Here is a 16,702-nt window from a genome sequence, read left to right as displayed (position 1 = left end):
GGGATTAATGTTTTTCCCCAGGATGCACCATAAGTTGGTATGGGGGTCAAAGCAGTGAATTCGATCAAATGCTTATTCATCTGAATTCTGAAATTAATTTTTACTATTATTTGCTTACTTGGATATAGAATACTTTGAGCCCAAATAATGGATCATTACCTTTTAGCAGCACGTCAATTCCAAGAGATTTCAGGCCCAATATTTATCCAGTTTTTAACTCACAAATTGGATTCGTCTTTGTCCTAATATAATATGTTTTGAGTTAAATGTTCCCTCATCTGAAGGTTAAATGATTCATGAATTTTGATTTTAGCCGATTACTGATTTGTTTTCTTTTTATTACTCTGCACTTCTTTACTCTTGAAAAGGAAATTAATTACACAAATGTTTGAACTCCGATTTTGGGTACAAACACAAACTTTTTTATTACTTGCTTCATTTGGCTTTTTTATAAAATTTTGCCCCATTTCGTCCATCGTCATCGAAATGTTTAGAATCAGACATGTCTTTGGAAAAGATAGAGGGAAATGATTAAAATTTAATATTGAATTTTGGGATGATTAGATGATAAGTTTTTTTATGAGTATATCAATAAGGGAGGGGATAAAGAGGATGATGCGGTGGTGTTAAGGAAGATTGGTTCATCCTAGCTGAGCGGAGCATAAGAGGAGTGTAAGTAAAGGACCTAATAGCACAAAGGAGAAAGGGGGTATATATAGTGGAGGTCTTGTGCTTGATAGTTCTAATATGGTAAACCATCTACTAATAGGCTATCATTGTGGTGTGCATGGAGAGATATTCATGATGGGACTCATTTTGTCATTCCTTTTAAATTATGGTATGGGATTGTTACATTAAGGTAGGGCTTGGTGGCCTAAAGGATGTGTCTACAATAAAGATTGTATTCACATTAAAAAGGAGGGTGGTTTGGTCGTAAAGATGAATAGGCAAAGACCTTTCTGATGGTAGCGGGTAGTCAATTCGCAAGGACTAATAACTTAATGGCTAGAACTCTTTTGAAGAGGCTAGGAGGTTGAGTGGAGGTAAATCTTCCGAGACATTGGTAATTCGATGACTATTCGAACAATGGAGAGTTAAGAATTACTTGCAAGTACTTCTCAAGCAACTTACTATATTGCCATGTATCCTAAATCAGAGGAGATATAACAATAATAAACTTTGGTTAAAACTGTGAAATGTAAAAAAGAATGTTGCAACAATCATATCCCGACTCCCAAAATAAGCCGCCCACACTAATTAAACCTTAAGCATATTCATCTTATCTATCTCTGACGATAAAAAATTGACTCACCAACTCTCCTTGTGATGGTACATCTTAAAATTAATGTCCACCATTTATTTTAGTCTGAATACAACATTCAACAAGCTTTTTGGCACTGCAATTTATTATCATGTCAACTTCCTCGTAAGGAATACTTCTTAGCCTTTGTTTTTTAATTATTATATCTTACCTTTCTATAACCTCCTATAACATCTTTAAGAATATTCCAATTTGTTGCAACAGTAATTATGCTAATTGAATTAAAATTCAAAATAATTATTATATTTCACTTAAATACTATCATTTTGGATTTCATGACCACAACAGTCCAACAATTTCAAGCATAATGGATAATTTAGTTATATCCACTAAGCTCACTAGTATCGACCTCATATATGCCAAAAGAGAGTAATGGTTAAAGCCCTTATCATTTAATAGTTATATATCATTTTAAATTAAATTAATATATTATAACATAAATATTAAAAACACGTTAAGTTGTTTATATTTAAAATTTTAATAAAAGAAAAATATCATAGTCGTAAATATATATACTAAATATTAAATAAAATAATTATATTAAAAAATAATATGCAAGCATAAACATTATTGAATTAACCATTTACAAAAATAAAAATTAGATAAAATTTAAGATTCATATTTCGAGTTGAATTAAGATTAAACAACGATATGATATTCATATATTAAATCCTGACCTGCCTCATAAATACCTTTAAATAAATAAATAATCTTTAAAATTTACCAATCCCAAAAAAATTAACAGGTGAAGAGACGTATGAGTATTCAAATTATATAAGATGAAATGTGATACTTACACCACAAGTAACTTTCAACCCCACATCAAATGTATCTTAGATTAGGAGATAGGACCATTAAAATGCTTCAAGCACTCCAACCAAGGACACCTACTCCAATTAACCACATGGAACTCCACCCATTCTCATGCAGGCAGCAATTGTGAAAAGCACCTGCATTTGTCAATCATATACAAGAGGTAACTTGGTCTTTAAACACTTTTATGCAAGTAGCAATATCAAGGCAGCCGAAATTCCCTTTATGAACACTCATGTACACTCTCCTTCATCTTCAAACCTTTCTTCAACTTATCGTTCTCTTTTAGCTTTTATTGTTATCATCGTTCTAACTCTAGTATTAGAACGTTTAGGAATACCAACTCTAGCATGTCTATAATATATCCTTTACTTTGCAAGATTCTCCATCTTTTGAATCTAAAAAAACACGTCCACCCTAGCATTTCAAAAAAGCGTTAAAAATTTTCAATTAAAACTATGAAAACCAAATACAAGTCAATGGGTTTTTTTAGAAGAAAATTTTAACCACGCAAGCATTTTATTTCATATATATTATATAAATTAAGGGTAAATTACACTTAAGGTTATTAAACTATTGGTAAGTTTACATTTAGATCAACTCCAAAAAATTATAAAATAGTCATTGAACTATTCAAAAGTTATCATTTTAAGTCATTGAACTGTTAAAGTCGTTGTTGTATGACCTTCTCTGTTTACACTAGGGGTGAGCATTCGATCGAATCGAATCGAAAATTTTCGAGTTAATCGAGTTTTTGAATCTCATTTTATCATCCTAACTTTATTTGAAGTTTTCTCGAATCGAGTCGACCTTAATCAAATTTGTCCACCTTAATCAAAATTTTTATTAACTTTCATCACCTCATAATTTATTTATTAATTTTTTATATCTTGGCTAGCTTCTTTGTTTGTTTAGTTGTTTCAATTATCTTGATTCTTGTCACTATGTATTTTGGAATTAAAAATATATTAAATGTAAAATATATTTTTAATAAAAGTTATTTTAAAAATAAAATGTGAAATTGATACCAATATAAAATTTTTACACGAATATTTTATGGCATAATTAATAATTCAATTTTAATATAAATGTTCAATATGACTAACAATTCAATAATATAAATAATATAAAATGTGAAATTTAATTTAATAATATAAATAGTAGATATAAACAAAATTATTACTATTTATGTTTAATGATTTTTTTATAATTTTAATTTTTATTTGAGAGTAAAAGGTGAGAAGTAAAAGTTTAGGGGGAAAATAAAAAGTTTTGGAAAATAAAAGTTTGAGGGAAAGTAAATAGAGGGAGTAAAATTTTGGAGGGAAAATATTTAAAAAAATTGGAGGGGGGAGGGTTTGGGGTAGATGAAAGGTGGGATGGGAAGGGAATAAAAGTTTTAGGGAAAAGGTGGGAGGGAGTAAAAATTTTGGGGAAAAATAAAATGTTTTGAGGGTTTTTGGGAGTAAAATTTTGAGAAAAAGTAAATGGGAGAGTAAAATTTTGGTGGGAAATGAATTTTTGGTAGATTGGGGGCTTGGGAGGGGAAGGGAGTAAAAGTTTTGGAGGGAAAGTGGGAAGGAGTAAAAGTTTTGAGGGAAAAGTAAAAAGGTTTGGGAGTTTGGGGTAAAAATATAAAATATTATAGTTTGATATTCGAATTATTCGAGTTATTCAAATTCGAAAACCCAACTCGATTCGAACTTGAAATTTGAAAAAAAAATTCGAGTTGATTCGAATAACTCGATTCGTTTAACTCGAAATTTGAATTTTTTTCGATTTCGAGTCGAATCGAATTTTGTTCACCCCTAGTTTACACTGCCTACACCAATCAAAAGCCCTCCCTCTTACTTTGCTACAGTTCAATTTTTTTCATGAAACAACTTTAAACACTACGAATTTGTGAATAAAAAAACAAACATCTTTCTTCTCCGATCTTCGACTCAAGCCATCAAATCGAATTAGATCTAAGGTATGTTCTTTTGCTCAATGATACGGCAACAACCTAAGGGTTACCAAGAGCTAACATGGATCCTCTCGAGCTACCTTTAGGTCCGATCACCCGAGCTCGGGCTAAGAGGTTCAAAGATGCAACAATAGCCTTAGTTAATAGAGTTTGGGGTGAAATCGTTGCTGGCCTGCTTGAGAGCTCGTTTTTAGCTCAATCTTAGCTCAATCGCGCCTATCTGACAGGCGCCAATAATTTTTTTATATTAATTTTTTTTCTTTTAATAAAATATTATTAATTTTTTCCCCAGATCAGTATATGACCCGGGTATAGATACGAGGCGCGACTAGCTGCTGCTTATTTTTTTCCCTATATATACCCCCGAAAATCAAATGAGTACAGACATAAATTTTAGCAAAGGAACATATACAAAATTTAGCAGAACGAAAATAAAAAGATAGGGAGAAGAAAAAAAGAAAGGAAAACAAGAAGAAGGATAAGGTTTTTTGGTTTATTTCTTTTTAAATAGAATGTAGAGTCTTGTTAGTAATTTTATTATTTGAAAGTTATTTTGTTAGGTTATTAATTTTGTTAGCTTCGAATGAAAAATTTTGCATTAAAATTTTATATAATTTTTTGCATTTCAAATTGTTTTAAGAATTTTGAATTTTTTTAACAAATCTAGAATTGAAGATGGATAATCAGTTTTTTGTATGCGTTTATTTCGATGGAGAAATTTTGACAACAATCGTAAGATGTGTATTTGAATGTCGCAAACAAATAGTAATGAGATTTAATAGAAATATCTCTTTTGATTATATGAAGGAACAAATTAGTGAAAAAATTTATAGTCGTTGTGGGAGAAGGATATCAAAACTTTTCTACAAGTTTCCAGTTTCGACGGATCCAATAAAATTTACCGAAATGGAACTTGTAGACGATGAAGACGTGGAGACAATGGTCGCTCTTTATTGTGGGACTCGGAGCAACCAAAATGCACCGATTCAGTTATTTGCTGAGTTAGCTGGTGTGGAGGCAATTGAAGATCCCACTCCATTAGGTGAAGAAGATAGAGTTCAAGAGCCGTGTATGGTGATTCCGGTATCATATGTTGATAGTCAATCAACTATACACGGGATCGATATTGATCTTAATGCTGCACCCGAGACTGATGTGGTTGGTGATGATGTATACTATAGTAGTGATCATGTTGATCACGAAGTTGATAGTGAGAGTGATCCCGATGTGGACGAGGTCCCGGATGATATTGACGATGAAGGCGTGAATGAGGATGGAAACGTTAACGCGTCTTCAGTCGGAAACCAGATTCATGGTATTGTGATACACAATAATCCTGGGGCACACATGTCTCGGATAGACCTCGATGCGACCCAGGTAGCTGAGTTTTCGGAGTACCTGCTCACCGGATGGCCGTATATTCTAATCCAGAAGAGTTGTTCGTGTGCCAGAGATTTGAGAGTGAGGAAGAATGCATATTTTTCATTAAGCGGTATAGCATGAATATATCAGTAGACTACAAAGTCGTCATGTCTAAACAAACATTATATATTGGAGAGTGTTAGAGGTCGGCAGAAGGTTGCAATTGGCAGATAAGAGCTGCATTTATCCAGAAATCGCAGATGTGGGAGATACGAAAATTTGTTGGGCCTCACACATACACTTCAACACGTATGACAGAAGATCATCGAAAACTTAACTCCAAAACTATCTGTACGTGCATCATGCCAATGGTGAAAGACATGCCGACCATTAAAGTTTTTGTACTGGTTGCCAAAATACAAGTACAATTCCAGTATCGAGTATCATACCGGAAGGCATGAATAGCTAAACAGATGGCAATGGAGCAATTGTACGGAGATTTCGATGCATCATACAATGAGTTACAATGATGGATAGCCGCTATGAGGGAACACGTGCCGGGGATTGTCATTGAGTTGCAGGCACAACCTTATTACGGGCTGGATGACCAACTACAATTGAGAAAAAGAATTTTCCATTGGAACAGAATACAACATCCAAATGAACTGCACAGTTAATAATATTGTTATATTAACGTCGGTCGAGTGAGATAAAATAATAAAATTAAGTTTATATTGGAAAAACTTACCCCCTTCCCAGCATGATTCTCAATCTTTAGACGGTATATCGAAACTGTGTATGACCTTCCGATACCTGGATTAGTACTCTATCTACGAAAACAAATTGTTAGAACAATATAATCTAAAAGAAAGTCAACTAATTATTATAACGAGTAAAAATTCATCACCTATTAACGAGTGGAAATATATATGATTGGTGACTAATGGATGCCAAGAATGACATCCGGTAAAGTGCCGACGACTGCAACAGTATGAGGCATCCGCCTATGTCCATCGCAGAAGAATCTGTCGTCCGACAAAGTTCGCGATACAACATGGCTAAAACTGCGGACCCCCAACTGTATGAACGGGTGTTATGCAAATTGGATAATAAGGGTAAGTACATCAAGTGGACCTTACCGCCGTTTGCATCTGGCACGAGCACACCCCCTATAAGGTGCATAATGTAAGCTCGAATGGCCTGCATCACCTCCCATTCATTGGCAGTACTCGGCAAATGCTCAAAATTGGCCTTTAGCCATGAAAATCTCAAACTGGTAAATTTCCCCTCACTTGGCGAGCGTCCAAGTAATTCATAGCAAAGGGTAGCCGGCCTAGAGATTGAACTTACGCCCGTGACTGCATTCCCGTCGATGGGAAGCCCGAGCTGTAGTGCAACATCCTCTAGAGTGACGGTACACTCTCCGCACGGCAAATGAAATGTGTGGGTCTCCGGGCGCCATCGCTCGACTAAAGCTGAAATCAAGTCGTATCGCAGATCAAAAGTCTGGATCAATGCCGCTGATCTGAACTCGGCTAACTCTAAGTATGGTATTAGGCGTTCATCTGACAGAAACCCTACACTATTAACACGGCCCCTCAATACGCGGTACGGACCCTGACATTATTAAATTAGCAAAATAGTTAATCCAGTATAATTTAATTCAACAAATAACATGAGTATCAAATAAAAATTTTATTACCATCTCATTAATAGTACTTGATATGTTATTATTATTGTTAATCAAAGAACTCATTTGCTGCAAATCGCAATTAAAAAATGAATTCATTTAATTTGTTTCAAAAATACAATAAATTATTTCAAATTTCAAAAACAAAACACGGTAAATAAATATCTAATAATTTCTCATAATTTACCTACAATAAAAATTTTATGTCGATTACAATAATAATATAATTAAAATTAATATAAACTATCTTAAAATATATGAATTAAAAAATGAAAATAGAAATAGATACATACCCGAGTAGTTTATGTTCAAACAACCTATAAAATTATATAACAACAAATTTAATCAACATTTTAATAAATCAATAAAACTGTTAAATAAATAAAAATTAAATAAAATTATATTATATAAAATTACATTATATAAAAAATTAAATGAGTTAACAAGAACTATATGATTAAAAGAGTCATTATGATTAAACTTTTAATGAAATGATTTTTAATTTTTTATAAACTTATATGTTAAACTCACTAAATACTAAACTAAATACAACAATTTATAACTTAATCCTATCTAACAGGCGCAACCCGTTTTTTACCCTTATTTTGACCCGTTGACCGTATTTTTACCTGTATATATATTTAAATATTTTTAATAAAAATAAAAAATTAATATTTTATTTAAACAACAAAATATATTTTAATATAAAAAATTGATTCGCGCCTGTCAGATAGGCGCGATTAAAAAAATATTTTTTAATATAAAAAATTAATTCGCGTCTGTTAGATAGGCGCGATTAATTTTTTTTAATATAAAAAATTGATTGGCACCTATCAGATAGGCACGATTACAAAAAACATACCATTTCGGTAATTAATCTATCTGACAACCTATTTCGGTATTTAATTTTTTTAATATATTTGGGTAAAAAGCCCCCAAGTTGATATAAAAAAAATTAAATAAGTTAACAGCAACTATGTTGATATAAAAAATTAAATAAGTTAACATCAATTATATGATTAAAAGAGTCATTATGATTAAACTTTTAATGAAATGATTTTTAAATTTTTTATAAACTTATATGTTAAACTCACTAAATACTAAACTGAACACAACAATTTATAATTTAATCCTAAATTACTAATAAATTAATTTTGTAAAGTAAGAGATGAAATTCATAATTAAGAGATTGTGAATGTGTCAACTGATAAATTTCTTTGTGTTCTTTTTAACAAAAACCTTCCATTTATAACAAAAATTCCAAGGTAAATCCCACTTTAGTACTTTAAACAATGACTTATCTTTAGCATAGATAAAACTAGTTTTTATACCCATCCATCTTTATTATTTATGTTCTTAAATAGATCAAATGTTATTAATTCCTTAGCGGGATTTATAATTTCATAATAAAAGATAAAAATTAAACAAATTTAAATTTCAAATATAATATTGAAGTTTACAAATTTAAATTACTAATAAATTAATTTTAAAATAATTAAAAACACAAAATTTATAACATAATTCTAAATTACTAACAAATTAATTTTAAAATAATTATAAAAAGCAAAAAAAATTACATTCATACAAAATACTAATCCAAAACTATAAACACTAAACATAAATAATTTATAATTAATAATTAATAACAAAAAATCACAATATCTTAATTAAACTCTTTAAATTATAAACAAAATTATTTACTAAAATAATACATTACCTTTTTCTTTCTTTCTTCTTCTTCTTCTCTTCTTCTCCTTTCTCTCTCTTTTCCAGTTGATACATGAGGTTTGGGGGACCATACTTATAAGGTTCCCCATTTGTAATTTTTTCCCATTGAAGGGACAATAGCCTGGTGGAAGGGACAACACCATGGTGGAAGGGACAAAGGCAGCAGCATGGGCATTGGCGCCTACCTGTCAGGCGCAATTAGTGGCGCCTATCTGACAGGTTTGACCCGTTTTTTACTCGTATTTTAACCGGTTGACCGTATTTTTATCTATATTTATATTTAAATATTTTTAATAAAAATAAAAAAATAATATTTTATTTAAACTTAAAAAGAAAAAATTAATATAAAAATTAATTGGTGCCTATCAAATAGGCGCCATTAAAAAAAAAACCCTTTTGATAACTAATCTATCTAACAACATATTTCAATATTTAACCTTTTTAATATATTCCAGTAAAAACCCATAAAATTTTAAAAAATATATCAAAACTGAGTCAGTTTTAAAACTTAAAAATAAAATAAATGAGATGAAAAGGTTAATGATGCCGATTTCTTAAAAAAGAAAAAAAAAAGATTCTTTTGTCTTAATTACTCCAATATTTATTTATTTATTTGATTATATTTATAGTTAGTTTATTTCGGAGGAAACTTGGTGGGTGAAACAGAGAGAGCATCAGCATACATTTGTTGACAGGGGAACGCCCTTGGAATAGTCCTCCATTCCTGACCGTCAAACCTGACAGGTCCACCTACAATTCCATAATTTTTTAATTAAATTATTAGAGTAAACTGATATTAAAATTCTAAAAACTAAAATTTGAAAAATATTTATTTTGAACTAAATATCAATTTATTTTAAAAGAAAATGCAAAAGTGTCAATAAATATACTAAAGTCGAACGACCAGATTAAATAAAATCGAAATTTACAAGTCCACCTAATTTTCCTCATCCCGGAGACTTCTAAACCACGACTGCTTTGATTTACCGGGGTCAGGCAGGGTCATGCTGCACTAGATTCCAGTTGGGCTTCTTTTATGGTGTTTTTTTTTTTTTAATAGTTTTTTTGGTGTTAATGTACTCATTTTTTTTTTCTTCTCAAATTCAATTCTGCTGGAAATATACAACTTAAAATTTATAAAATCTACGTATATTTATAGATGATAAACTTAAATTCATTTTAAATTTGTTTATATTATTTTATAAAAATTAATTTATTTTTAATTCATATTTAATAAATTTATTTTTATTCTGTACTTGATGACAAATAAAAAGAATATTTTTATTCAAATTTTAAACATAGACAGTTTAACTTATTTCTATATTTAAATTATAGTATCATATATTTAATTTTTATATGATACAAATTACATGAAATAAATTAAAATAAAATATTAAATAAGCCTGTTTTACTATTTAAATCTATTTTTTGATGTCTAATATTTTTATTAAATCCTCCGTGAAATTTTGATTTATTCATTATTGAAGAACATGTGATTTAGTCTCAAATCTAAACCCACTCATTAGATTCCCAAATATTTGTCCTTTGTGGACTGTGGATCAAGGATTGGCAGAAGCAATTATTGAATGTTTGGGTATGAGAAAATGGCACCATCCAAAAACATTTTAGGCATTTGACATGATTTGTAGGTTAAAATTTTATTAAACAAATATGTTTCTCAAAATTTAAATTTACTTTTTAAGTCAAAAGATTATTAGCACTATATTAAATATTGTTATGGACCAAATCATGAACCAGTTAGGTTGAGACAGTTGTGTCGAAGAGGATTAGTCGAAACGGTGCACATCTAATTAATAAAACGGCGCGTTTTGTGCATGGCAATCGTATCATACAGTTTGTTGTTCTTTCTGTTATTTTGCTATTATGATTTTCTATATACCTACGCATGCAAAGGAATAGGAAGGATACGAAGAATATACAGTAATTGCTATAGTTCTCTCTCTCTCTCCTTGCTCTCTTCTTCTTCTTCCCTTATTTTTCTTTCATCTTTCGGGTTTCTAGTTCATTTCCTATCAAATATATATCATTGCATCTTGTCTATTATGTTTATGATTTATGCGTGAACCAATAATTAATAAGCTGTTGAAAACTCGATGAGCGCAATACACCTACTACAGAGGATTTAGGATTTATAACTAATGTTACACTAACTCTTTGAAATCAGTTAAACTTTTACTTTCTTACCTCTTAATGCACTGTAATTCTTTGGCAGCAGAGCCAACCATATATAAAAACTAATACACTTTTTTTCAAATAAAAATAAAGGTTAAATTAAGGTTAACTTAATCTAATTGAATAAATTAAGGTTAAATTTTATTAATGCTTTATCCTTTGTTTTCTAACTATTTTTTAAATTATAAGAAATTAAAAAGAAATGAATCGGAATCAAGAGGTAAAATAGCAAAGAAACCTCCAAAACAAGTCATCACCTAGACGGGATTTAAGTAATTGATAATAAAAGGCTTTCCGGCAGGAATCACGGTTGCGGTAGGTGAAGAGGGGAAATGGTCTGGCAAATTTCTCCGACGTATTGTGGCACTGGTCGTGGTAGGTAAAAAGCCGTCCTTGTAAAGGCCCCACCTCTTTAGTCAAGTTGCCATCTTTAACAACCCAAAAATATAGACCCCATTTTCTCCCAAAACCCACCCTCCACCAACCCTCTCTTTTTCCTCTGTTCTACCAATTTACATCTTCGTAGTGCATGTTATATATATATTTATCTATAAAATTCTTCACATGTTACGTCTACATTACATCATTAATTTTATCCCTTGGTTTAATTATTTTTGTATTTTATATATATCGTATAACCACGTCATTTCCAGCATATCTATACACAACCCCTTCTCCAATTAACGAACGCCATATGTGATTTTCCTCTTCACACCCTTCCCTGCTTTAACCATCAACCCATCCTCTAAAATCTCCATTCTACCCTTCTACCAACTCCCATCACCAACTCAACTGATTGATTATATATCCATATCGCTAGCTATCATTTATTCTCAGGCTTCCCCACTTACATAGAAAGCCTAAAATTTTAAAGTTTCAGTATATATTTTTTTTCTTTTCGTCTCAATTTCAATCTCCAAAATGGCACCCCAAGCTGAATTGCAACAAGAAGAAATCACTTATCGTTCAAAGCTTCCTGATATTTATATCCCCAACCACCTCCCTTTACATTCGTATTGTTTCCAGAACATAGCGAACGTCGCCTCCAGGCCCTGTTTGATTAATGGGACGACAGGTAAAGTTTATACTTACGCTGACGTTGAGCTCACCGCTCGAAGAATTGCCTCTGGGCTCAACAAGCTCGGCATCCAACAACGCCAAGTGATCATGCTCTTGTTACCCAACACCCCGGAGTTCGTCTTGTCGTTCCTCGGCGCTTCCTTCCGTGGCGCCATTGCCACGGCTGCCAACCCTTTTTTCACTCGGGCGGAAGTTTCAAAGCATGCGAAAGGCTCCAACGCGAGGCTCATTATCACGCAAGCCAGTTACGTTGACAAAGTAAAAGAATTCGCCCAAGACAATGATGTCATGGTCATGTGCATTGACTCAGCCCCAGAGGGCTGTTTGCATTTCTCCGAGTTGACTCAAGCCGACGACAACGATCTCCCCGAAGTCGATATAGCCTCTGAAGATGTCGTAGCACTGCCCTATTCGTCGGGAACGACGGGGCTTCCCAAAGGGGTGATGTTAACGCACAAAGGTTTGGTCACCAGCGTGGCGCAACAGGTCGACGGAGAAAACCCGAACTTGTATTTCCACAGCGAAGATGTGATCTTATGTATTCTTCCCATGTTCCATATTTACGCCCTGAATTCCATCATGCTTTGCGGGCTACGTGTTGGGGCTGCAATTTTGATCATGCAGAAGTTCGAGATTGGGTTGGCATTGGAGCTGATACAGAAATACAAAGTGACGATTGCTCCGATTGTGCCGCCTATAATGTTCACCATTGCTAAGTCATCGGAAACTGATAAATACGACTTGTCTTCCGTAAGGATGGTGAAGTCCGGGGGTGCACCCTTGGGTAAAGAGCTTGAGGACGCTGTAAGAGCCAAGTTCCCTGGTGCCAAACTCGGGCAGGTACGAAAGTCAAACCATTTGTTCTTCCTCCGTCTACTCTTTGACTTTTAATGTAAATTAAAATTTTAATTTTATCTCTTATTTTTTAAAAATTAATGGAGTAATTTAAAAAAATATTTTTTATAAAATTTAATTAATTAAAATATTCACTATAATTGCAGTCAAATTTTGATAAAAAAGTCAACTGTAACATTTTTTTTGGGATAGAGAGATACTTTTGTCCAAGTAAAGATGAACTTCCTGACTAATTAATCACAGGTTTAATTTTCTTGTTAAAATAGAAGAAAATTCATTAATTTTCCTTTTCTGGGAAATTTTTGCTGGGTAAGATAATAAATGTATAACTTCTTTTCCAAAGAAGAAATGACACGTTTTCTTTGTCTGACCTTATTATAGTACTATTATTATAGTTAATTAATTACTTAATTATAACTTCAAATAAATATTTGTTCTGACAACATCATTTATATAATAATTAGGATGAATTTCTGCTTGCTTTTCCTTCATTTAGCTTTGTTACACTCATCAATGTCTCCCTTCCCCCACAATTTCATGAAAAATAAAAAAGAAAAATAAATGATGGTCTCCCATAAGTTTCCTATTTCATCATTCCTTGGTTTCTTCACCAACCCCTTCGTTCAAATAAAATACTCTAAACATGTGTTCCATGATAATGGATATATCTCTTAGACAATCATCGTTGACCCAATCCTCTTGCCTAACACATCTAGTCAACTTTACAGTTCAAGTTATCATTTGAATTTTCCCTTTAATTGTGGCGGCGGTTGGCCAGCCTCCTTTGTCCCATTGTTACCGTCCGGTTTGGAACCGTAGGCTTTTTGAGCCCGCAACAACCACCTTGGATTTTCACCGACTTCAATTGAATGCGAATGTGATGAGTCGACATTATGGAGCAGATTTTATTAACATATTGAAAACGTGGTACAGGGGTACGGTATGACCGAGGCAGGACCAGTTCTAGCAATGTGCTTAGGATTTGCCAAGGAACCATTCGAAATAAAATCCGGGGCTTGTGGGACTGTAGTAAGGAACGCAGAGATGAAAATTGTTGATCCCGACACTGGTTCTTCCCTGCCAAGAAATCAAGCCGGAGAGATCTGTATTAGAGGAGATCAGATCATGAAAGGTAAATCAGTCAAAAATAAATAAATCACATGAAATTCGAAAGCTTGGAAACAAACTATGAACCCTGTTGCTGAACATTGAATGCAGGGTACCTTAATGACCCTGAGGCCACAGCTAGGACCATTGACAAAGATGGCTGGTTACACACCGGGGACATCGGTTACATTGATGATGACGATGAGCTCTTCATTGTCGACCGATTGAAGGAATTGATCAAATACAAAGGCTTTCAGGTTGCCCCTGCTGAGCTTGAAGCCATGCTCATTGCACATCCTGATATCATCGATGCTGCTGTGGTCGGGTAAGTGAAATAATAATAAAAAATTATTTAATCCATATTCATATAATATGTAGTTTCTTGGTTTAATGGCTTACTTAAGATAAATAAATGCCTGCAATTTTCAGCATGAAAGACGAGGCGGTTGGGGAAGTTCCTGTTGCGTTTGTGGTGAAATCAGGCAAATCAGAAATCAGTGAGGATGAAATCAAACAGTATATTTCGAAACAGGTAATAATAATTTTAATCAGTAGTTGAACTTGTTGCTAATGATCAATTTGACCCGAAGATGATTGGTGGTCCTGAAAAATGCGACTGACATATATGTAGCGTTGATGGTGCAGGTGGTGTACTACAAGAGAATAAGCCGTGTGTTCTTCATTGAAGCCATTCCAAAGGCACCGTCGGGAAAAATTCTGAGAAAGGAATTGAGAGCTAAATTAGCCACTAAAAAACATTGAAACCTGGTTTCAAAGCCTGCCCTGGAAAATTGAAATAATATACAACCGATTCCTGTTATAAGCGGGTCTGGAAAGGTGTAAATTACTTGTTAGAGGAAATATAATTGATTAATACCCTGTTTCTTTTTTCCCTTTTTTCTCCTTTGTAAGAATATTGTCTCATGGGAAATTGCATAATTGAGACCACAAAAACAACGGTAATATATATATATATATAATTCCTTATGTCTTTATATATTGTTTACTGATAAAGCAATCTAAATTCCAAATTCTCATGTATTTTTCCTTCTTGATTATAACATTTCTAATATTTTAAAACAAAGAAAACGGTTCACTGTTAAGTTTGTTCGATGTCTTTATTTTCCGACAGGCGAATCAAACATTCGAGACACAAGTTGTTCACTAATATATTTGTAAAGGATACAAGATGCGTTAACAATGCCTTAATCTTAGCAAAATTACTAGGATTGAAGATCATATTGTCCTCAAATTGTGCAAAGCCCAAACATTTAATTTTCAATCTGAAACTTCTTGCTTGGTTTCCTAACAATCAAATTCCACATGCAGACGAAGGTGTCGAATCAAACAGACTCTTACATAAGATTTATCAGATCATGTTATTAATATGACAGTTCAAACATAAACTACATTAAACAGCTAATCAACCATTACAGCTGTAAGAAGTTTCCTCCATTGTTTCTACAAGGTTGTTATTACTTTCTAAAGCACTTCTCCAATTACACAGGACTGGGTAAGTGAAGGAAAAAGGAAAAAAAGAAACAAGTAATCTTTAAAAAGGGCCTAATACAAAGTTACATTTAATCTTAATAACAACAGGCAAAGCAACTTTTCTGATGCATTTATACAGTTTACCAACTCCGCCGAGATCAAGAGTGCGGCTATGCAGTAAGCTTCCCCTGTTCTCCTCAAAACCCAATGGGATTTCTCCAACCAGGTCAAAAACACAAAAGGAAAAATGTAGGAGAAAATTTTGTAGACATATACACCACACTGTAGCTCTATAGAACCAAACAGGATTTTAGCATGATTGATGAAAGCCTAATTGATCAAAGTCATCAAGAAAAAAACATGGTTTGCGTGGAAGGGTACGGCTGGTTTTGCTGCTCGCTAGTCATCTCCGTGAATATACCAGCAAAGGAGCATGGTGGCACAGCGGCGCATGATGTAGAGTCGAGCTCGTTGCTGTTTTACCAAGGAGGCACACTTGGTGGAGAAGCCATTACCCTTTCTCTCAGCAGCAGTGGCCTTAACTCCAAGATTGAATTGCTGGGACTGAAACTCACCCATGGCTAATACGAAATTGTGTTTTTTTTTTAACTAGATTTGCTGGGGGGGGGGGGGAAGCTCAACCTAGAGCTTGAGGCCGTGTGGGTTGAGGGTAAAGTATATATATACGATTACAATTCCGAAATCCAAGAAAGGCTAAATGAAATACGTAGGAAGCAAGTGAACATGGTCAGGTTCAAAAACTGAGGGATCTGCATGGAAGATGCAGCATAGTTTTCTGTACAAAAAGGGGAATGGTCCGAGTGGACGTAGTTTTTGAGGCTTTTATTGATTAATAATTGAATATACTTAATACCCTTACACAACAAATGACTATTTCTCTGCCTTCTCCTTTATAATAATCTTTATTAGTTGGAAACGATGAGGATGATGAATAATTATTTAGTTAACTCAAAAAAAATTATTTTATTAAGTAATGGGGGTTAGAGAAGTGAAAGGATGAGCATGAAAAGTGGAGAGCTGTTTAATGAAGACAAGGCAAAGGATTTGGGTTATGGGAACAATGCCCCGGCAAGCT

At 33.1% G+C, this 16,702-nt stretch overlaps 1 protein-coding gene across 1 annotated transcript; it reads left to right on the top strand.

Annotated features, from left to right (window-relative positions):
* The first annotated feature begins 11,903 nt into the window (after positions 1-11,903).
* LOC105769702 (4-coumarate:CoA ligase 1) lies at positions 11,904-15,156 on the top strand. Its single transcript, XM_012590511.2, has 5 exons — positions 11,904-12,993; positions 13,942-14,140; positions 14,227-14,440; positions 14,545-14,647; positions 14,761-15,156. The coding sequence occupies exons 1-5, from the start codon at positions 11,995-11,997 to the stop codon at positions 14,875-14,877; spliced, it is 1,632 nt and encodes a 543-aa protein (XP_012445965.1). The 5' UTR covers positions 11,904-11,994; the 3' UTR covers positions 14,878-15,156.
* The last annotated feature ends 1,546 nt before the right edge of the window (positions 15,157-16,702 follow it).

The sequence above is a fragment of the Gossypium raimondii genome, chromosome 5 (genome assembly GCF_025698545.1).
Source record: "Gossypium raimondii isolate GPD5lz chromosome 5, ASM2569854v1, whole genome shotgun sequence".
NCBI classification, from domain to species: Eukaryota; Viridiplantae; Streptophyta; class Magnoliopsida; order Malvales; family Malvaceae; genus Gossypium; species Gossypium raimondii.
This window is presented reverse-complemented; position numbering and strand designations above follow the sequence as displayed.